Genomic DNA, 21,130 nt, shown 5'->3' with positions numbered 1-21,130 from the left:
ATGGTGCCTCTCCAGTAGTTGGCCGGTGGTTGCGGTGGTGTTGTTGAATTGTATTGTGGAGGGTCTTTGAGCGATACTTTCCTCGACTCTGTTTAATTGAATTTTCGTTTTTTTTTTTTATTTCTTCAATAGTTCAAGTTCCAATAATTCATATATCAAAACTCTGGCCTCTTTGGTCCATCCTCCCGATATGCATATCGCCTAAAGGCTTGCTGCTTCGAGGCTCCACCTGCCGCTCGCTGGGGACCCTTTACGAATCCAGCAGATGCTGCTCAAAACAGCCGATCCACCTGGTCGGGGCTTGTCCTTATCGCAAATAAGCTTTGCGGATGGCGGCCAATCCGGGCACTTTATTTTTCATCGATTCAATTTTTCATCGATTCAATATCCAAATCTGAATATCCAAATCTGAATCCAAATTTCAATTCAACGACTACTCTACACCTGGCCTACGCTACACCTCTTCATTCCTTTCGTGTCTTCATGTACACAGCGCCGGCACAGCCTAGCGCCTCTTGTTCTTTCCATTCAAGTGTGTCTTGTAATGTTGCATGCAATTGTCCTGGCGGGCAAAACGGGCTCCACAGTCGGCCCACGGGCAAACGTGCTTTCTCTCGCCCGTGTGGGTACGGAAGTGGCGGGCCAAGTGGCCCAGCGTCGCGAACAGCCTTCCACATGTTTTGCACGTGTGCTTTCTCTTGCTCAGCATGCGAGGTTCTCTGTTCTCTTCGGGCTTCACGTAGCCCAGGTTGGAGTTGTACGAGCTCACCAGCGTCGCTGGCGTGATGGAGCTGGCCTGGCTCAGCGGCGTAACCAGTCCAGGCGACGCTAGAAGCGGAGGAGCATACATGAGGTGCTGATTTTGCGGAGGTTGGGTCAGACCCAAAGGTGAGCCCAGCGGCAGACCCTGGCGGGAGTCCATGTTTTCAAGCGGATGCTGGCGGTCCATTGGTAGCAGCGATAGTATGGCTGGGCCAGGGATGGAGACGGGTCTCTGAGGAACAGGAGCCATGCCAGGGTGGGGATGGAGAGCAGGAGGAAACGTCTGGTGATCCTGCTCGTACGCTAGCGACGAGACGAGTTCGGAGAAGGAGGGGAGCCGGGGGCCCTGGTTGATCCTCGTCACGAACATTGGTTTTTTAGGAGTCAATGCGGAGGATGGGGTTCTGGGGTTGAAACGGTGACTAGAGGTAGTAGTCACTGGACCGAGCTTTAAGACAAAAAAAGGGGGGTGTTGATGTCAGCTGAGCGATGGTTTGAGCGTCAATTCCTAACTATATTGGGATGGGATTTGGTGAATTGGTTTTGTGGATTGTTGATTGTGGACCCTGAACTGAAAAGGGGATTGTTGGGTAGGGTTCAGTGAAACACAGGTGAAACGGAGTCTAGTAGGAATTGACTGGGAAACGCCTTAGATCGAGAGGTTGCAAGGTGCTTTTTCTTTATTTTTCAAAGGTGAGGAAAAACGGTAGTAGATTGGAAACAGGGGGATGGAACGGTAATATAAGGCAGGGACCGACAAATATTATGAGTGGTGTTTGTACAGCACAGGCGGAGGCCGGTAGACAGGCTTGGGGACCGAATATTATGGAGGTGCTGATATTATCTAGCGAGGTTGCACCACACAGCGCAGGTCGGAGCGGACAAAGGATGTGGAAGCGTGAGAATGACGCTTGAGAGCAGGTAACAATGGCTGCGGGTGGGAAAAACGATTTGCAGCGCAGCAGGGAAGACCTGGGAAATATTGAATCTATTATGGCGGGGGTGTCGGGGGACCCTGACCTATATATGTAAAAGTGAGCCAGATGGAACTGCAGTATTGGAGGAACCGCAGGAGTCCTGGCGGCTGGGACGATATGGTGGGGAGGGAAGGATGTTTCTTTTACTGGCCAGGACCCGCTATGCGGGACCCGCCGTGCGTCAGGACGCGTGAGAGCTGCGCACCGCATGCATTGTTATATGCGGGCGCATTGTATGCATGCTGCTGCTGCTGTTGTAGCAGCTGCCGCCGCCGCCGCTGCTGCGGCCAGCACTCTCTTAGCCTGGCCTGCGCTGCCGGGGCTGCAGCACGCACGATACTGCTGCACCTGCCCTTGCTTGGGGTTCTTTTGATTCGCCCGGCATTGCGCCCATACTATACAGGCCACCCTATTTTTCCACCCTCCGCTACCCAAAAAAATATACCCTCCTCACCAGCGACCAGCCTGGAGATACAGCCGAATGTGGAACATTTCGGGTTATGCTGCCATGGCCCACGCTTGTCCTGCACGGTGGCCTGGTCTCCAAACCTGTGCCTCCAAACCTGGTGTCCTGCCTAAGCCTTTGCAACCCTACCCGTGCATGTCCATTCCTACTCGACGGTGACCAAAAAAAATGCCCTTTTTCTTTACTTGCTTGTAGTGGCCGTCATGTAGCCAGCAGCACGACATCGGCTCCTCTGGCGCTGCGTAGCCGAGTTCATGCTTTCCCATCGACGTCATCCACCCTGATGGCCTCGGCCTCTACTTCGTCAAAGCAGGCGAATTTCTCGTCTTCGGTGCATTCGATTCTTCGGGCCTCATTTCCGATTCAGCCTCCGCGTGTGGCGTCCTCACGGAAACCACCACCAATGGGGCAACCCATCCACAAGAATTTTAGCTTTCGAACAAACAACTTTACAACTTTTTACAATCTTTAAATTCAAAAACTTCCTGTTCAGATTCAAGGGACGCAGTGGCCCTGGCGTCAGCGGCGGCCAAAAAGCGGACGCAACGAGTATGAGGTCAAGAAGGGTGGTGGACCACACCGAAGCGAGGCAGGGTCGAGGCGGGAGTCCGTTAGAGATAAGGATGTTGGGTACGAGGAGGCTGTTTACGAGAAATTTAGTAGCATGAGAAAAGTAGTAGCTTTCAAAAGGGCATTATCCTCATGGGGAAGGTCCTTAGGGTGCAGAAGCCCCGACAATTTAAATTTTAGATTCGGTCGTAAAGGGGACCCCACGGCACCCTTGCCGGGTTTCTTCCGGCGCCAAACCTGCTTTATTTTTTTCTGCCCTATATTTTCTTCTTTTTTCTGCTTTTCGGGTCAGTCCTGCCGCCCACGTTGATCAGGCCAGATTATGCGGTACTGTTGATGTGGAGCCCAAAACCCTGCTGGCCATTGTACGTCAGAGCAACAGCCGCCTGGGCACCCATAGGGAAACATCGTTGCTGGAAAATAACGCAATTCTACGTTGCCTACGTGTGTCCATGTCCAGGTGTGTGGAATTTCAAGAACGCCTTTTGCCTTTTTCTGGCTGGTGCCATCACCTGTGGCGACGCAACATTCTTGAAATAGAAACTGCCCCACAAGCCGGGGTCTTCTATTTTTTTTTTTTTTCATTGTTCTCTTTATCTTTGCTGACCAATCCAGCACCACTTACGAGTCTACACCTGCCGCCTCCGTGATTTAAGCTTTAAGCGAGACCCCTATCTCTTTCGCCCGACCCCCGTCCGTTTCTGCAAAGCTGTAGGCCAACGGTTATCATATGACAAACTTGCGTTGGGGGTCGGACTAAAAGACGAAAAAAAGCCGAGAAAGGATGCCTGGAAGCCGCACCTTGAGCCCATGAGGATTACGCTGGCCCAATGTTCACTACTGTTTTTTACAGCCCATGCGCATACGATACAGCTTTCCAAAGCGCATGCGTTTTGGTAGAACAAAAATGTGCTCACAAGCAGCGGTGGAACACTGGTGTTCCTTTCTAGAAATGGCATCAGTTTCACTCCATGGTGTGTGTACTGCACACACGCTGAAACGCAAAACATCCCGCGTCAGACACTGCGTACTCTCTCACGTAACAACTCTGCGTGAGACAGATACAGAAGCATACGCCTAACAGAAAGCTATCTAGGCAGAGCGTGCAGTTCACCGTAGAAGCACCAGCGGCACCCCTCACCGGACCCGGAGATACCGAGATATTTCCGGCACCCGAGGGTCCCTCTCTTTAGAAGCATGGCAGGGATCGGCGGTGCACCGCACCGCAGAATAAGCGAAGTGTCTCTCAAGTAGTCTCTCACGTTTCTCTCTCTTTAATTTTTAAGAGACTAATCCCGATACAATATCTGGGGCCTTAGGCGCTCTGCTGCCCAGGGGTCTTCCGGAGATGTGTTGCAAAATGCCGCCAAGAAGCTCGCACCTGCTGCATTCGAAAAAAAAAAAAAAATCAGCACTCCTGTCTAGCGGCGATGAAGACCCCGTCTCGGTGCTTAGCAACTTGACACAAAACGAATGCCTTTCGAAAAAGTACGTCGCCGAGAGATCCCTTTTGTGTAATGCCCTGACCGGAAAAATTCCACAAAATGCCCAGCCCCACGTCGTTTCGGAAAAATCCTGTAAAAGTGGAACGATCTGGCGCCTAGACCCGTGACCCAAGACCCCGTATTGATGATCGTCGGGCGGTTTGTGTCACAGGAACACTAAGCACTTGGCTTTTTGTCCGAGCTGGAAATGGGGGGATTTAGGCTGGCTCCATTGGGGAACATATCATGCGACAAACTTTTTATTTTTTTTTTTTTTATTTATTGCCTACAAAGCCCAAACTGAACAAAAAGCCAAGCAACAATTGCGCTTTCCTGCTGGGCCCCTCCTCACCTCGCTAGTGATTTTTCCTGTTATCTCCTGGAGGAAAATTCACTCTCCATGTACGTGAACACGCGAGTGAGGCTTCCTGCAGGAGTGATGCACCGGGCTCATCTTAGTCCCCATTCTTCACCGCCTCGGGGGTAGGGCCCCATTGGGCCTGACAGGGACGCCCTCTGCAGGTCTGGGTGCAGGCTCACAATCGGATCAGCACATGTACCCAGCGAAGCGACAAGTCTCTCAAATTTTTGAGAGAGGCTCCCGAAAAGTGTGGCATTTTGGCTGGTAAAACACAGGTGTCATGAATTCTTCACGTGCATAACTCTATCACGCTGGGCGGCTAACTAAGATCATTCCTCCCTGTGGCACAGTTTTTTTTTCGATCGTACCTGTAGCGCTTCTAAGAGCATCTTCGAGGTCCCCGACAGGTCCCCGGGGGTACAGCAGGTGAAACAGACATCTTTTTCGCTGCGGCTACATCTCGTTTTCCTTTTTTTCGATATTTTTATTTCTTGCTCTCTCGCAAATGTACATCGATCTTGCGGCGGCGGACCTCGACACTGCCACTGCTTCCCCAAATATTTCTTGTCCTAGCGGAGATATATCTTTATTTTTCTGAAAGTGGCTGGTGGACCCTTCGTGATCTACATGCCGCTAAATATTATCCAAGCCCAAAAAATAAGGACCCTCTTTGGCCGATTGAGATAGTCGCGATTTTCGGAAACATGCCAGACCATACTCTACAAATGGGGTACACATGTTGCAGGGCCCCGATGCACCAATGGCGTGATACACGATGTTGGGATACTTGGTGATGGCTATTACGAAAGCTGGGCATGTGATCGGGGTCCGGTGACTTTAAACACGTGATATTAGTCACGTGCCATTGTCCACGTGATTCCACGCGATTATCACCAATTCTACAGCTACCTTGCCAACCACCATGATCAGAACCTCCAGAAGTGCCATCCAGGCGGTCAGAACACTCCGGATCACGACCAACAGCGAGTTCAAGACGCCCTTTGTGCCCCTCACCGCCGATGGGTTCCTGCAGGCAATCGGAAACACGCCGCTAATCCGCTTACCCCGGATTTCCGACTCGATCGGCAGAAACGTCTACGGTAAAGCTGAGTTCATGAACCCTGGCGGTTCCATCAAGGACCGTGCGGCCAAGTTCATTTTGGACGACGCCGAGGCTAAAGGATTGGTCAAGCCCGGCGGCACAATCGTCGAAGGTACCGCTGGAAACACGGGTATTGGATTGGCTCACGTTTGCCGTCTGAGAGGCTACAACTGTGTGATTTACATGCCCAACACGCAATCACAGAACAAAATCGAGACCTTGCGTCTTTTGGGCGCCGAGGTCCACCCTGTTCCTGCTGTGGCATACGACAATCCTGAAAACTACAACCACCAAGCCAAAAGACACGCTGAAAGGCTCGACAATGCCGTTTGGACAAACCAGTTCGACAATATTGCCAACAGACAGGCGCATATCGAAGGCACGGGTCCGGAGATCTGGGCTCAGTTGGACGGCAAGGTGGATGCATGGACCTGTTCGACTGGCACTGGTGGTACCTTTGCTGGTGTGACCCGTTACTTGAAGCTGATGGATGAAAAGGTCAAGTGTGTCTTGGCGGACCCACCAGGATCTGTGTTGTACTCTTACATCAAGAGCAACGGTAAGGAGATTGTGAGAGGCGGGTCTTCTTTCACTGAAGGTATCGGCCAAGGCAGAGTAACGGACAACTTGAAGCCTGAGATTGACCTTTTGGACGAGGCCATCAAAATCTCGGACGAGAAATCGATTGCGATGCTCTATAGATTGCTTGACGAGGAGGGCATATATGTTGGAGGCACGTCGGCGTTGAACGTTGTTGCAGCCATGGAGGTGGCCCAGACGTTGCCAGAGGGAGCGAACGTCGTGACGGTTTTGTGTGACAGTTGCCACAAGTACGCTGACCGGGTCTTCCTGCAGGAGTGGCTTAAGAGCAAGAGCTTGTGGGACGCTATTCCTGAGCGCTTGCAAAAGTACGCTGTTCTTCCATAGTTAAGCACGAAGATATGCTTGGGGCCTGAGAGGTAAGGTGATGTAGTCCTGCACGTAGCTCGGCGGGCCCTTGGTGTGGCCGCATGCACGGCCCGCGGAGCCGCATGCACCTGCAGCTTTGAAGCGCCTGCGCCGCCAGCGCAGGGTTTCCTGCGTGGCCTCCCACCTTCATCTTTGTAAGCATCGTATCCGTAATAGTACGTACACACGGAAACATGACAACATTTGTGCGAATGGGCAAAAACCAAGACCCAAAAGCTTAAATTGGATCACCCGCTTATGGCTGCCCTCTAAGCCTTGGCCCCTAAATCGTTCGCTGCATTTACGGCCGTAGCGGCTTCAAACGACAAGAGAAATTTTACGGCGACTGCACCGAACAAACCCTGAGAGAGAGTCGACGTAGAGCCTGCAGCGCTAAACCAGCTGCATGGCGCATGCCGATGCAAGGCCACAGCAACGGTGCTTGTTCACCCACCGCAAAACGTATCTTGCAGCTGGGCTCCCACCCTAGCAACCGGTTCCGAGCACATCTTCTCCGGCCACCCCACATTAACTAGACGATGCATTAGACAAGATGACAAAAAAACGACAAGCCCAACATACTGAAGATTTCCTCAAGACGTCAAGTTTCAGACCAATCAAAGGAAACTTTCTCCCCCTCCCTGTGCCTCGGCCTAGCTCTTTTAGAGCCCCAGCACCAGCCCATCCCGTCACTAAATTGCTTGACTTCGCAGTGCTTGTCGGAAGCCTCCCCGACTGCACAGCTCCTATGCCTCGGCGGCTCTTCTATTCAGCCGTTGTACGTTTCCCATTTGTGTCAACCAGGCACAGCCCACCATCAGGTTACTGACATGAGGAAAGAAAACTAAAAACAGGCTTTTGCAGCCCAGCGGGCTTTGCTTCTTTCGATCCGACTTTGCTACATTTACGGGAGCCTCTGTTTTACTTCACTTGCTTGAATGTGGAGTCCCATGAAGGAGAATATCTCATGAACCTCGGAGCAAAGCTTCTGTACGGGGGGTAAGGCTGAGAGATTGGGGGGACTTTCGGGGACTTCGGCGAGGCCGGTGAAGGGGATTTGCAGTAGTGCGTTTGTTCACCGTTCGGGTTGGAAGTAGGGTTTATTTTTTGGAGGGGTGGACTAATCGGATCGCTGAAATTACAGGATACGGGGGGGTTCAGGTCGATCGGTGTTTTACTTCTTCTTTTTTTTTTTTTTTGTCTTTTCACATTTGGTTAACTTTTTTCTTTTTCTGGTCACTTGCTCCTCCGTATCGTCGTGAATGCATCGATGTTTCATCCACTGGGTCTTCCAACATTCCGCATCGCTTAAAGTCGCCTAAAAATTTTGCTGGAACTTTGGTAGGTGAAACGTGGATTTGGTCTGGCGGGGGGAGGAGATTCTGATGAAATGGCTGATTAGAGGATCATGGAGAGATCGGGTTTCGCTTGCTACGGGGGTTTGTTGAGCTGAACGGGCTGAACCAGAAGATGTAATTTGATTCGAGAAAATGTGCTCCGGGGTGTGGAAGAAGGGATAACGAGGGGTGGAAAAGAGTCGATGAAATCTGATCCAGGAATTGTTTGGAAAAATCAGAGGCTTCAGGAAACCGTCAGGTTCGTCAGACTCAGTAGCTTTTGGATTCATTAAACCTGACTCCGGGCATTCCGGGCTTAAAGAGAGCTTGAGGAGTCTAAAACCACCTGACCAAGCTTTGCCCAAAACTCTATAGTAGCCCTTTCAGTCCAGAGCTCGATAAAGCTTTATAAACTGGAAAATCTCTTGGTCTCTGACAACCTCATACCCCGAGCTGACGTCACTTCAGCAACGAGTCCAAAATTCGCTAGCAAACGGTTTAAGACCTGGAGCGTCAGTTTCTTCAGTTCGACCGCTGATTTGGTTAATCCTTGATTTCTAGAAGTTGGCTTTCTTCGATTTGATCTCTATCGTTGTCAAGTGGTTGCTTGTTACCCCTTTTCTAACTTAACCTCTTCGAAAAACGCCAACCTCGAAAATTCGGATCACAAAACCGTTAATTTTCACTTTGCAGCTTTTAGCATATCTTTTACTCCATGGTTGGCTGTCAGAGATAGGATCCTTCGTTCACTTGTTGGGAATGGAAGAGTCAGAAGTAGAGGAATGGAACGAAAATTTGCGGCGAGAATGCTGGGCTCCATCGGATATTTTGTAGTTTGGCATCCTCTCTGACGTGCTTTTTTTAAAATACTACTTCTGTAAAGCTTAAAGATGACTTGCATAGCTTCGAAACCACCAAGTTCAGTCTACATTGTGGCCCAGAAAGTGCAACAAAATGTCTAATACAACCACAAAATGCCCATTTGGAAAGCGGACCTACGTGCGGACATTGCTTAAGGTTCAACAATGTTATCCATATTTTAACCAGTTAGCATGGCGCATGATTGACTATTACGTGAACAAGCTTTTGCTTAAAAATCATTACGTAAGTCTTATTTGATGATAAAAGAAGCACAAAGTCCACGTCAAAGGCGAATGTTTATCAAATTCGAAGGACAGAGCAAATGAGTCGGATAATCGTTTTGGGACATGGCGTGGCTTGATTAGTACCCATGCAAAGAGTCGGGCCAGACTGCGCTGTTACCAATCCATAATTCGATATCACAATACCGAAGAAAGACAAGTATAAGCCGCTTTTTGGATAGTCAGGGGTACAAGAATGGCTGTCAAAGTGGCCTAGGGAACCTTAAAGTGGCTCTTCTATATTAAAAGCTAACCTTTATTGCAAGAGTTCGGTTGAAACTGCCTTCCAATTTTTAAGGTATCGTCCGGCAATTTATCGGCAGAGGCTCGTGGCACGATAAGCTTTGCAGTTTTCCTTTATCCAGTTGACGAGATATACCTCGTCAAGCACCTGCTTGGGGGCATATTTAAGAATCGAAAATCTGGTTTTGAAGTTTCAGATGGCGTTTCTGCTTCGATCTTTGCTTCCTCGGCCATTTACGATATACTGAATTTCGAAAATCTCAAAAAGTTGTTGTTGTTCCATTCCTTTTCGACCACCACCAAGCACTGAAAGTCTACCAAGACGAGCCTTGAATCCCAGCGATCCTCCACCCTCGAGCAAAATTTTTGAAAGAAAAAAACATAAATTACTTTATCCACAGAAGTTGGTTTACTGTTTCCACATAGCACCTTCGCTAGATTGTGCCAATCCATGAGAGCAGTCCATGGGCTTCCATGCCACAGGTGAACTATCCACACTTACAGATTTTCTCTAAAAATCATCAATGACTTGAAAACACCCCGGTGATTTCAAAATTCTCCTTTTTGATATTATTTTTGCATCCTCCTCTAGTCCTTCAGCGACCTCTACGTACTGTAACTGGCCGTGTCCCCCAACTCTCATACCCCAAAAACAAACCCTACTTAAAAACCCAAACCTCCCATAAAAATACAAATCTTTTAATGTTTCTAAAAATTTAGACCCTACTAGTCCGCCCCACTGGTCTAGTAGCCATCTACGACCTGCATATGGATGGGTCTTGTGAGTAACGCTTAGGTTATCTTGTGCGCCCCACCTTTTTGTTTACTCGTTTGACAGACAACGCTGGATCTCTCACGTGACACGTGACACAACCGGGCAACCCTGATCCACCACAACTCCCACAATTAAAACATGAATCAAGGCTCTTCTAGTTTCGCTTTTCCAACTCCATACATCTAATTTTTCTGAGACACGCTGGCGGAGTGGAAAAACGGCTGCTGAAAAGTTGGTCACGTGACCACATCTGAAAAAGCCAACCTCGCTAAATTTTTTCCCTACTACCTTAAATCATATTAATCAAGCATAGTCCGTCTGCTGCACACTGATAATTGTTGCCACTTCCCCCTCCTCCTGCAGATTTTCAAATTTGGAAATTAGTCATATACGGAAATTCCCCCCAGCCGACGCAACGCCTCCAGCTCATCAATCATACACTCCTGTAAATCACAGCGTTAATGGACCAGCAAATACAGCAGGCAGTGGACATTGCGCTTAGCGGCACGGCAGACCCGAGTCTAAAGAGCCAAGCCTTCGACTTCATCAACGAGATCAAATCCACAGAACAGGGCTACCAGACATGCTTCGATCTCTTGTTGTCTGATCCTCAAAAGGGTATCCACCTAAACGACGGGCTCAAGTTCTTCATTCTACAAGTGATTGAGGAAAACACGGAAAAGCTCGGAGAGCAGCAGTTGTACCAGCTCAACCTGGCTTTGTTCAAGTACTTGGATCTGTTAGTAGCCGCAGACCACCATGATCAGGTGCACCTTAAGAATAAGCTCAGTGACTTGTTTGGCAGTCTATTCTGCCTAGTATACTCCCAGATCAACACCGAGTTCCTCAAGCTGCTTTTGATGCTCATCCAGTCCTCCCACCCCCTCAGCATAGACTACTATTTAAGAATCCTCATTTCCATCCATTTCCACATTGGCGATAAGTTGATCTCCCGAACAAAGGAGGCTCACAACAGATCCAACGTTCTCAAGGACTTGATTCGTGAAAGAGACATGCCTCAGTTGGTCGAGTCGTGGAAGACTATCTTGACCACCGTCAAGGACTCTGCTCTTCTAGATAACGGTCTCAAGGTTGTGGGTTCCTACGTGAACTGGATGGAGATCAGCATGTTCATTCAGAACGGGTTCATCGGCATTATTTATGAGTTCTTGAAGTCCCTGCCGCAACTACGCAACCAGAGCTGTGTCACTTTGGTAGAGATCATCTCCAAGAAGATGAAGCCTGCCAGCAAGCTTGAATTGATCAATTTGCTCGACTTGACATCTGTCATTGGATCGCTCAAGGACGACGACTTGGACTTCATTGAGAACCTCGCAAAGTTGGCTAACCAGATTGGTATTGAGCTTGCCATTGTCTTGGAAAATGACGGATCTTTGCTCAACGAGATCAACGTTCACCTCCTCAAGTTGTGGCCTACCATTCTTGAATTCTTGGGCCACGAGTACGACGACGTTTCCCAGCAAGTGTTTCCCTTTATCCAGGCTTACATGCTCCTAGCCAAGAAGTATGAGGTGCTCAACCTGGTCGAATTGCTCTCAACCTTGCTCAAGAAGATCATCATCAAGATGAAGTTTGACGAGGATGCCGAGCCATTCGATGACGACGAGCAGTTCAGCGAGATCCGTTCCAAGTTGAAAACTTTCCAGGACACGATCGCTATTTTGAGTCCTCAGATGTACCTCGAAGTCATGCCTATGTTTTTTGAAAGCTCGATTTTCAACGCTTCGCTGGATGATTGGGCATCTGTCGAGTTGGGTCTCTACGAGTTGAGCAACTTCGGTGACTCCTTGAAAAACAACTTGGTGAACTTCCCCAAGTCCGAAATCACTACATCCAAGCCATACCAAGAAGTGCAGAGCTTCTTGATCAAAATCATAAACAACTTCACGTCGATTAACCACCCCAAAAATCAACTTGCATTCTTCGAATTAATCATTCGTCATTTCTCCACTAAAAGTTTCAATAACACTACAAACACCAGCATTGACGAGCTCGTGATCAAGATTCTTGAGCTCTTCTCCGAATTTGGCTTGTTCAACTCTGTTGAGAGCGTCCGTTTGAGAACTTGGTACCTCTTCTTCCGTTTTGTCAACATCACCAAACCTAAGTTGAATGACTACTTCTTGGAAAGTCTATTGATCAAGTTCCAGCCTTTGCTCGTCATCAAGGCTGAGCTTCCAACCAGAGACGAGGACGACGATGTCGTGGAAAACGGCAACTTCAACAGCCAGTTGTACTTGTTTGAGGCTCTCGGTATCCTCATTTCCATGGCTGATTCTCCAGACTCGACGGCAAGATCTATTGAAATTCTTTTCAACCCACTCTTCAGCAGCTTGGAAACTTGTATCTCTCGTGACGACAAAGACGTCAACCCTCTCGTTCCCTTGCAAGCCAACCATCTGTTGATGGCGCTTGCAACTGTGACTCGTGGTCTAGACACACAGGCTCCAGGTAAATCCGCTGCTGCTAAGCACGATCCTAAGGTCGTCAGCAAGGTTGGTGATGCTGCTCAGGTTGTGTTGATCACACTCGAGAACCTCAACAAGTCCGAGAACGTCAGAGATGCTGCAAGGTTTGCGTTTGCTCGCTTGATGCCAATTTTGGACGTCCAGAGTAGTTCTCATTTGAGTAAATTGATTCTGTTGATCTTGGCCTCGCCCAAGTTGAAGATCACCGAGCTTGGCGACTTTTTGAGTTTCGTTGGCCAGATCGTGCATCAGTTCAAGAACAACGATGATATGTTCCAGCTTTTGAACGATTTGATCACGCCTATGATTCGCAAGATCTTTGAGCTTCTCTCTGCTGACGAGGAAAACAACCCTCATGTCACGAGGGACAAGTACCAGTTGAAAAAGTCGTTCCTTAATTTCATCAGCATCGTTGTGATCAACAACCAATTCTCCTTGATGTTGACGGAGACCAACAAACCCATTTTCCCCCAGGTTTTGTCTTCAATTATTGAATACTCGCAGGATTTGAACGACATCACTACTACCAAGCTGGCAATTGTCCAGTTCGGCAACGTCATCGCCGTGCTTGGATGCAACAACGGAAAAATCACTGACGCCAAGGACAAGCTCAGCTCCACATTGGCCCCAATAGAGGGAATTGACGAGTACCTCATGGGGAGCACGGTCAAGTTGTGTTTTGAATTGCCCTTTTCAAACGCCGCTTTTGACTTGTCCGAGGCGCTGTTCCGCAACTTGGCCCAGGACCTCTCTTTGCTTCTTAAAACCTACCAGAACAGGCTGGCTCAGGGAGAGTTTGTCAACTTTCTCGTGAACTACTTGGTTAACGTGGGATTGGCCCAGGACCTCACAAACGACTTTGGACAGAAATTGGTGGATATGGACGCCAAACTGTTCAAGAAATACTACGTGTCGTTTTTGGCCGAACTCAAGAAGTAAAGGGGTGGTTCAAGCTAAAACAGGTTCAGGCAATCAGTGTATATAGCATATAGACAAAGGGCGTGGTGCACGGGTGCGATCTCATCACTGAAAAAGCATCGCATCCATCGCTCCATAATAGATCCAAAACTATATAATAGAAGCCCATGCCAGACACTCTAGACGGAGCCAGGCCCAAGGACGAAGAGGAGTTGGAGCTAGAGAAGCTTGTTTTCGGTGATAATGCCGGATTCGAGGCCAACCTCCGAAAAATAGAGAATCTCTACGGATCCTCCGACGATGAACAGGAAGCCATGGAGAGCTTCAGCGAAGGAGAGAGTGAAAACGAAGAAGAGGAAGACATGTTTTTCCTTGACGACGGCGGAGACGCCAGCAATTTCCATGAAATCGAAACCAAGGATGAGGATGGCATGGATGTCGATGAAGATGAGGCAGTATGGCACGATTCAGATGACGAAAAACACACCGTTCTGGTGATCAGCGACCGTCTGAAGAAGCTCAGGCAACTGCATGAAGAAACCGCTCTTCTGGCGCCCGCATACGTTGCCAGACTCAGAGCCCAGTTTGAAAAGATCTTCCCCAGACCATCCTGGGCTGATGAAACCACACAAATAGAAGACGGCAGCGACGCCGAGAACATAGACAGCGACGAGGACAGCGGGGTTGATCTCGGCAAGAACATCAAGGGATTGACGCAGCTCCTAAGTCTGAACCTGAAGTACGTCAAGCTGAAAACTGCGCTTCTTCTGCCCACCAAGATTCTGATTTCCAGACTCAAGGACGCCAACATTGCTCGTCGTGGCCAGGGTCCTATCCTCGCCATGAGCTTCCACCCGCTGCATCCACTTCTTCTCACAGGCGGTATGGACAAGACGTTACGAATCTTCAACATCGACGGCAGAACCAACAAGCTTGTGTCGACCGTTTTCTTCAAAGATGTGCCTATAAGAAGCTGCCAGTTTTCGCCCGACCCCGCCTCCAGTCTTGTCTACTCCTCCGGTAGAAGACGTTACATGAGCAGATGGGATACCACCACTGAGGCTGTTGACAAGGTGCTGAGAATGTACGGACAGGAAGAGAGCCAGCGTTCGTTCGAATACTTCAAAATCAGTCCCAAGGGCACCTTCGTGGCGTTGCTTGGTTCCAACGGCTACGTCAACCTTCTAAACAGCAGAACCACCCAGCTCCACAGAGCATACAAGGTGGACGGCTATGTTGCCGATTTCGAATTCACAAAAGACGAAAAGCACCTCATAGTGGCGAACTTCGCCGGCGACGTGTGGGAGTTCAATCTCCAGGCTCCCGACATCGAGATTGCTCGTCGTTGGAGCGACTCCTCTGCTGTTGCAGTTACTAAAATCGCCCTTGGTGGCCCCACAGACCGCTGGCTTGCCATCGGCACGAAAAGCGGTGTCGTGAACCTTTTTGACCGTACCACCTTCACCAACGGCCAGAATCCAAAGCCGTTCCGCAGCGTCGGCAATTTGGTCACCCAGGTATTCGAGGCCAAGTTCTCTCCAGACGGTCAGATCTTGTGTGTTGCTTCGAAGCAAAAGAAGGACGCCCTCAAGCTCATTCACATGCCGCTGGGCACGGTTTTTGCCAACTGGCCTACGGCAGCTACGCCCTTGGGTAGAGTGACTTGCGTGCAATTCACCCCAAACAGCCAGATGTTGGCTATCGCCAACGACACCGGAAAGGTCACTCTCTGGCGCTTGGACCACTATTAGCATTACATAATAAAACGTGCATGGAGGATGATGTAGGGTTAGGGTATCAGTAGGATTGAGTTTGGTGGGATACTGTGATCTAGTTTTTGAATGAAGTGGCGGGTGGTAATGGTGATGTATTATTTGAAGCTCCTACGGGGCAATAGAGTTGATTCCATTTACCTTTTTGAGTCTTTTGAAGTTTTCAATATTCCTTAGTTCCATGTATTATTGAACTTTTCTAAGTAGTTACAAACTTTCGCAGCCATCTGGTGAATACGGAGACTGGATGAAAACTCATAATCCAGATATAAAACCAACTTCGTATTTTCCCAAGCTTTCAATGGCAATATAAAAAGGAACAGATAAAGTCTATACAATAACGCCGGGAAAGGCCCCATCTATCGCTTCACCAACCTGAGACAGATGGTCCAGTGCCGCACTACTAATACTCGGCATCAGAGCACCAACCAATGGACCATTTCTTTGAACAAAAAAAAAAAGAGCAACTTTCAATCAACACATCTTTTCAATTCTCTGAATCCCACTACTTATTCCCGGAAATCCACTTCCATCTATTTCGCCAATTTTTCCTCGCCTCTCCCCCACCCACTACACTATCAACTCTGCCTTCGCGAAAGTGATCTGATAATTACCACACTCCTCCACCATGCCAGTTATCGGTGCCCCGTATGTCCACCAAAAACCATGAAAAACCACATTGAAATCCTTACTAACCGCCAGAAAGGGCCAGTCCCGCTACAGAGACCCGATCACCCACCAGATGACCCCTGCTCTTTACAGAGTGAGAAAACCTTACTTCTGGAAGAACATGGCTGCTCTTTGTGTTGTTGGCGCCATTCCTTTCGGTGTGTATGCTTACACTTGGAAGGTGCTTAACCAGGACGACTTTGCCGACATTCCTATTCCTCCTATCTCGGACGAGGAGTTGGCCAAGTTGAAGAAGGAGTACGAGCAGAAGTAGAGGTTGAAAAGAGTTTTGGGAAATGTACATAGGAATGAATCTATTATGCTAAAGTTGATACGTATCGGAGCCATACATGGACACGCCACGCACAGGGTACGGGGTGTCTTGTGGGGCGTCGTCATTGGAAGACGATGAGATGCTCGACAGGTGCGAGGCTATGGAGTCTTGGAAGCTGTCGCTCTTGGGAAGAAGCGGCAGGTCCTGGAGCGACGAGGCAGAGGTTTGACGAGCGAATCCTGGTGCTTCGGTGAGTGACGATGCTGAACCCGTTCTCATAGGATGCATCGCCTGAAGCGGCATGGCAACGTTGGAGTCGGCAAACGGGTTGCTGAAGTCGGCCGTGTAGGTTCTCGTCGACGCCTGCTGGAACTGGTCCGCAAACGGGTTCCGCTGCACGTCTCTGTACGGACTTTCCCGAGCAGATGCCAATGTAGTGGTGGTATGCGCAACGTGAGGTTTCCGTAGACTGGCCAACGGCTCGCCCGTTTGATGACGAGAAAATGGCTGAGCCACCTTCACATCGCTCAAGTCCAACAGCGACTCGGAGCCGAGCAAAGGGTTCGCTCTGATGTTCTCCAAGTCGAGAATACCTTCCTCGAGGATCTGCTTCCTGGACTTGTGGTTCTTCGTCACGAGAAGACGGACCTTGTCGTTCACCACATCGTAGCAGTACAGCTTCAACAGCTTGAAACCGCGGTGGGAGACCTTGACTCTGATGGGAATGTAGAGAAGCATGCCAAGCAAGAACTTGAAGAAGAAAAATGCAAAAAGAGCCACCGACGCCAATTGGAGCGAGAGGATGACCGAGAGCCGAACGTTGGTGTTGGCGATGTTCTTGATGTTGTCCAAAATGTCGTTGTTCTGGTCGCCGTCCGTGGCGTAGTAACGCAAGGTCAAGATATTGATAACCTGTCTAGGCGTATCAGCGACAAGCACCTCCATGGCATTGTCGATCTCCTCGTAGACAAGAAAACACGCCCAATCGAAGAAGCCCTCCTGCTCGATCTCATGAAACAAGCAGTGGTAGTCAAAGTGTCTGAGACGGTACATGAGCTTAGCGACGTTGTTCAAGTAGGCAAGGGCAATGTTGCGAGTTCTGTAGATGTGAATGCCCCAGGCCAAGTGGTAAAGCATCAAGCCGTAACGAAACAAAATACACCCCGTGAAAATCCACTTGGCCACATTGTACTCGTACACCTGGTACTCGCCAGTGGACCAGCGGTTGAACACCAAGATATTGACACATGTATACGTATCAACAGCCAAGATAGCGATCATAAGGAGAAGCTGGAACCACTGCCAGATGTACGTGAAGATGGTGCCGAATCTGGTGTTGTGGAAGGCCTCCACCTTGACGATATCAAAGGTAGAGGCATCGACGTCCTTGAGCTGTTTCTGAGTGTTGAACGGCATGCCCTGCCGGTGATGCGGTCAATGCTGTTTTGAAAAGAAGGAGTAGCAGCAAAGGAAAAAAGAAAGTGAAGGAATGACAGGTTAAAGAAGGTGGAGATGAGGATGCAGAGGATCGCCAGATAAGTACGATTTAGTCGCAGGCAGTTAGAGCGCAGTCGCAAGGCGCGCTATTTTTGGGAGGCGATCTAACACTTTCGAAACAATGCGTGCCTTCTGAAACGTGTAGGGCCGAGAAAAACTCCATTGCAAGCAAAGAAGCCCGAAACAAAGGCTGGATACAACGGCAATATTCGAAACACCGAACGGTTTTTTCGCTGGCTGCCTAGATTTTCACACTTTTTTCGTTGCTCGTTACTCCGATAGATCTTCATTCGCGGCGCGACTGCCCCCCTCTTCCTGCCTAAATGTTCTCGACCAGCCAGGCATGGCTCCAGGTGTGGCACTGTTTCACATCTGAGACGGACAAATATAGCACCATTCTCATTCCTCTGACATTCTGGAGAATATTTTGACATTCCTTGAAATTGAGGAACGTCGTCTGAATTTCCTTTGTTTGGGAATTTCAACATTGCCTGGTTCTCGTGTAAGTGCGTCTAAACGTCCTGTAGAGCCGTCTGGCACACACAGCCGAGAGCCACTCGATGTAGCCCTAATGACGAGTTGATCTGGTGCCACAAAAAGTAGTATCATTGACAAGTTTCCGTAGAAAACCCAGCCTCCTTTGATAATCCTCAGCCGATCTGTTTTTTCTTCTCTTCGTATTCTTTAGTCCACGTCAAAACATGCAGCATTGTTCACCTATGCCTGTCCGTACTTGGTAAGAAGCTTCAGCGCCTCCTCCTTCAAATCCTCCTGATCACTGTCCTTGAGCTCACGCAACACCTCAAAACAAGCCTCCTTCACTGGCGGTCTGTACATGACCAAGAACTGAAGCGCCAAAAACCCAAGTTTCGACCGCGCTGGATCAGCACATAAGGACTTGATGCCCCCGAGCATGCTCTTGTTGAGGTACGGCAAGTCACTCACCATTCTCAAGAATATTTTTCTGTCTGTGGGCTCGAGGAAAGGAATCATGGCGTCCAACACTTTCTGGCACCACTTGTTGTAGCGTGGGGTTTCCACCGTAATGCTCTCCACTTCCTGGTCCACTTTTTCTTGAACGTCGCTTACCAGATTGGGGTCCTCTTCGTACTTCTTTTGCCATTTCTCCTCGATCTCCTGACGGGCCTTTTCCTCGTTGCTGACCTTTTCGCTGTACCATTCCTCATTGAGCCATTCAATAGTGGTATCCACCCTTTCGTGGATGTTCCCGAGGAAATGGTCAAAAAGCGCCTGTCTGATGATATCACTGAGCTGCTCGTTCTGAGCAACGTCCGTCAGGCTTTCGTCTCCTTCGATCGTCAGCATACCTCTTGTAGCCAACCGCGTAAGAAGAATAAGCCATGAGTCCTGGTCCCACGTTTTGATGGCCACTTTGGTGAGCTGTTTGCTGATTTTATCATCATCCTTCTCCTTGACTTCACCATTCTTGGTCTTGCGTTCCGAAAGCTCAAAGAAGCTCTCCACAATCATCTTGACGTGTTCCTTCTTCTCCTGGAACGAAAGCGCCTTGGGAGGGGGAACCGTGTATGTTGTTTCAGCAGCAAAATTCTCAGCGGCATCATCGTCATCTTCATCTTCGTCATCACCGCCCTCACGCTTAGCACCTTCACTCTTGACACTCACAACATCCTTAACTACGTCTGTATACCTTTCACCAACGATTTCCAAAGCTCTCGTGAGCCTCTTGACGTCAGCCCTCAGCAACGCTGTGAGAGCCATGGACACCAAAATGTTCTGCGGAAGCGTGGATAAATCGAAATTGTTAAGGTCGCTGTTCACGTTGGTCAAGGCGTATAAGTTCTTGTAGTCAAGGGTTTTGAGTTTCTTCAGTGGGTTCTCAAAACCTTCATATTTGCGCTTCCTGATGTTCTCGTCGGCGGGAGATGGTTCCAAAATGTTTTTCTTTCTGATGTCATCTCCTCTAGCAGTAAGTAAGGAGATCTTTTTGGCGACGGAGTTCTGGAAGTTGGGTGGAACAACCTGGCATTTGCTCATGTAATTAAGCAACACTCTCAAAGTTCTGTCACAGTATTTTTTAGCCAACTTAAACGATTCTAGCGATTCGTAGTTCGACTGGAGTTTCAGATTAGACTCGAAACCTTCAAGCACTGGGATGATGCGGTCGATGAACCGGCGCTTTCTACGGACTAAAACCGCCAAGTGATTAAGCACAGCTGTGATGACAGGGGTCACCAATATGTCGTCCTGGAGTGGCTCGAATACCTTATCCAAAAGAGCCAGAGCCTCTGCTTCCATGGGTCCCTGTTTTATGAGCGTGTGGCCAGGATTGACACGGGCCAAGGAGTAGTATCTTGTAGAGACAGACTGCAGTTGGTAATCGATCACGGTGAAGATGAATTTGAGAAGCTCCAACTTGGAGTCCAAGTTTCTCACCTGATCGTGTTCTTTTTCGAACGAAGGCTCGAATGGAAATTGCAGGTCGTACTTGTAAATGAGGTCATTCTTGAGGTTTCGAAGATTGTCCCAAATGGCATGGCTGCCGTCGTTCTCGGCCACATAGCGGAATACGAGTTTATAGAGGGTAACACTCAAATCGATCACTGCAGTGAACACTTCTAGGTCTTTTGTCTGAGCCAATGTCTTAGCAGGTATTAAAGCGTCAATGGCAAGGTCGATTTTCACGCCTGCAGAAACCAATTCAGGTCCAGCGGCAAAGGCCTTTTTAAGGAAAAGAGCACACCACCTCTGGATCTCTAGCGATGGGTGGTTGACCAAATTGAGAATCTGCTTCACCACCTGGGGAAACATGTCTGCGTTGGAGAACGCAAGCTCACGTGCTTGGTCCAACTGCGTAATAATTGCTGCGGCTTCGTCGGCCATGGTGGATTATGGAAGTTGAGTTTGGGTGTTGATGGTGAAGCCTGAAAAGTAGGTGTATGCGCATGTGACACAGGTCACGTGACCAAAGCTCCAGTAGAAGAATTCATCAAGGTATGGTATGAAAGGAAGGTGCTATTCTTTATTTTTTTTTTTTTTTTTTTTTTTTTGAAAAATGGTGGTTTTGAAGAAGGAATGTGGTGTTCTTGTGGGTAGCTCGTTATTCTGTAGTTGAGATGTGTACGGGGTGGCAGGACAGGTAGACTTGTACTGCGAGTAGTATTCTACAAAGTCAGGCTTTGAAACAAGTAATACAATTCTAAGCCGAATTTGATACTCAATTGCAGAGGTTTTGAGTTTGGCTCTGTATTTGACTTCAATATCGTTAGCTGGTCTGTTGGGTGGAAAGTGAGTTGCAATAAGCATCTACCATAACGAAGCCGCTCTACTATAGGGTTTATACAGAATAGGCATCATGACCATTT

The 21,130-nt window shown here is 48.8% G+C and overlaps 6 protein-coding genes across 6 annotated transcripts; 3 read left to right on the top strand and 3 right to left on the bottom strand.

Moving 5' to 3' along the window:
- Positions 1-505: 505 nt before the first annotated feature.
- NRG1 (Nrg1p) lies at positions 506-1,132 on the bottom strand (the record flags this gene model as incomplete). The annotated part of the gene is made up of 1 exon (XM_024857405.1): positions 506-1,132. One exon carries the CDS (start codon positions 1,130-1,132, stop codon positions 506-508), a length of 627 nt encoding a protein of 208 aa, XP_024714541.1.
- A 4,410-nt stretch (positions 1,133-5,542) lies between these two features.
- C7M61_002014 (uncharacterized protein) lies at positions 5,543-6,649 on the top strand (the record flags this gene model as incomplete). Its single annotated transcript, XM_024857404.1, has 1 exon — positions 5,543-6,649. The coding sequence occupies one exon, from the start codon at positions 5,543-5,545 to the stop codon at positions 6,647-6,649; it is 1,107 nt and encodes a 368-aa protein (XP_024714540.1).
- A 3,979-nt stretch (positions 6,650-10,628) lies between these two features.
- C7M61_002013 (Ran GTPase-binding protein) lies at positions 10,629-13,595 on the top strand (the record flags this gene model as incomplete). Its single annotated transcript, XM_024857403.1, has 1 exon — positions 10,629-13,595. One exon carries the CDS (start codon positions 10,629-10,631, stop codon positions 13,593-13,595), a length of 2,967 nt encoding a protein of 988 aa, XP_024714539.1.
- A 146-nt stretch (positions 13,596-13,741) lies between these two features.
- Positions 13,742-15,325, top strand: UTP18 (Utp18p; the record flags this gene model as incomplete). The annotated part of the gene is made up of 1 exon (XM_024857402.1): positions 13,742-15,325. The coding sequence occupies one exon, from the start codon at positions 13,742-13,744 to the stop codon at positions 15,323-15,325; it is 1,584 nt and encodes a 527-aa protein (XP_024714538.1).
- Positions 15,326-16,337: 1,012 nt separating this feature from the next.
- On the bottom strand, positions 16,338-17,705 carry KCH1 (Kch1p; the record flags this gene model as incomplete). Its single annotated transcript, XM_024857401.1, has 1 exon — positions 16,338-17,705. The coding sequence occupies one exon, from the start codon at positions 17,703-17,705 to the stop codon at positions 16,338-16,340; it is 1,368 nt and encodes a 455-aa protein (XP_024714537.1).
- A 798-nt stretch (positions 17,706-18,503) lies between these two features.
- Positions 18,504-20,648, bottom strand: C7M61_002010 (RNA-processing protein; the record flags this gene model as incomplete). Its single annotated transcript, XM_024857400.1, has 1 exon — positions 18,504-20,648. One exon carries the CDS (start codon positions 20,646-20,648, stop codon positions 18,504-18,506), a length of 2,145 nt encoding a protein of 714 aa, XP_024714536.1.
- Positions 20,649-21,130: the final 482 nt, after the last annotated feature.

The sequence above is a fragment of the Candidozyma pseudohaemuli genome (assembly GCF_003013735.1).
Source record: "Candidozyma pseudohaemuli strain B12108 chromosome Unknown scaffold00003, whole genome shotgun sequence".
NCBI lineage: Eukaryota > Fungi > Ascomycota > Pichiomycetes > Serinales > Metschnikowiaceae > Candidozyma > Candidozyma pseudohaemuli.
The sequence above is the reverse complement of the archived record's forward strand: the minus strand, read 5'-3'. Positions and strand labels throughout refer to the sequence as shown.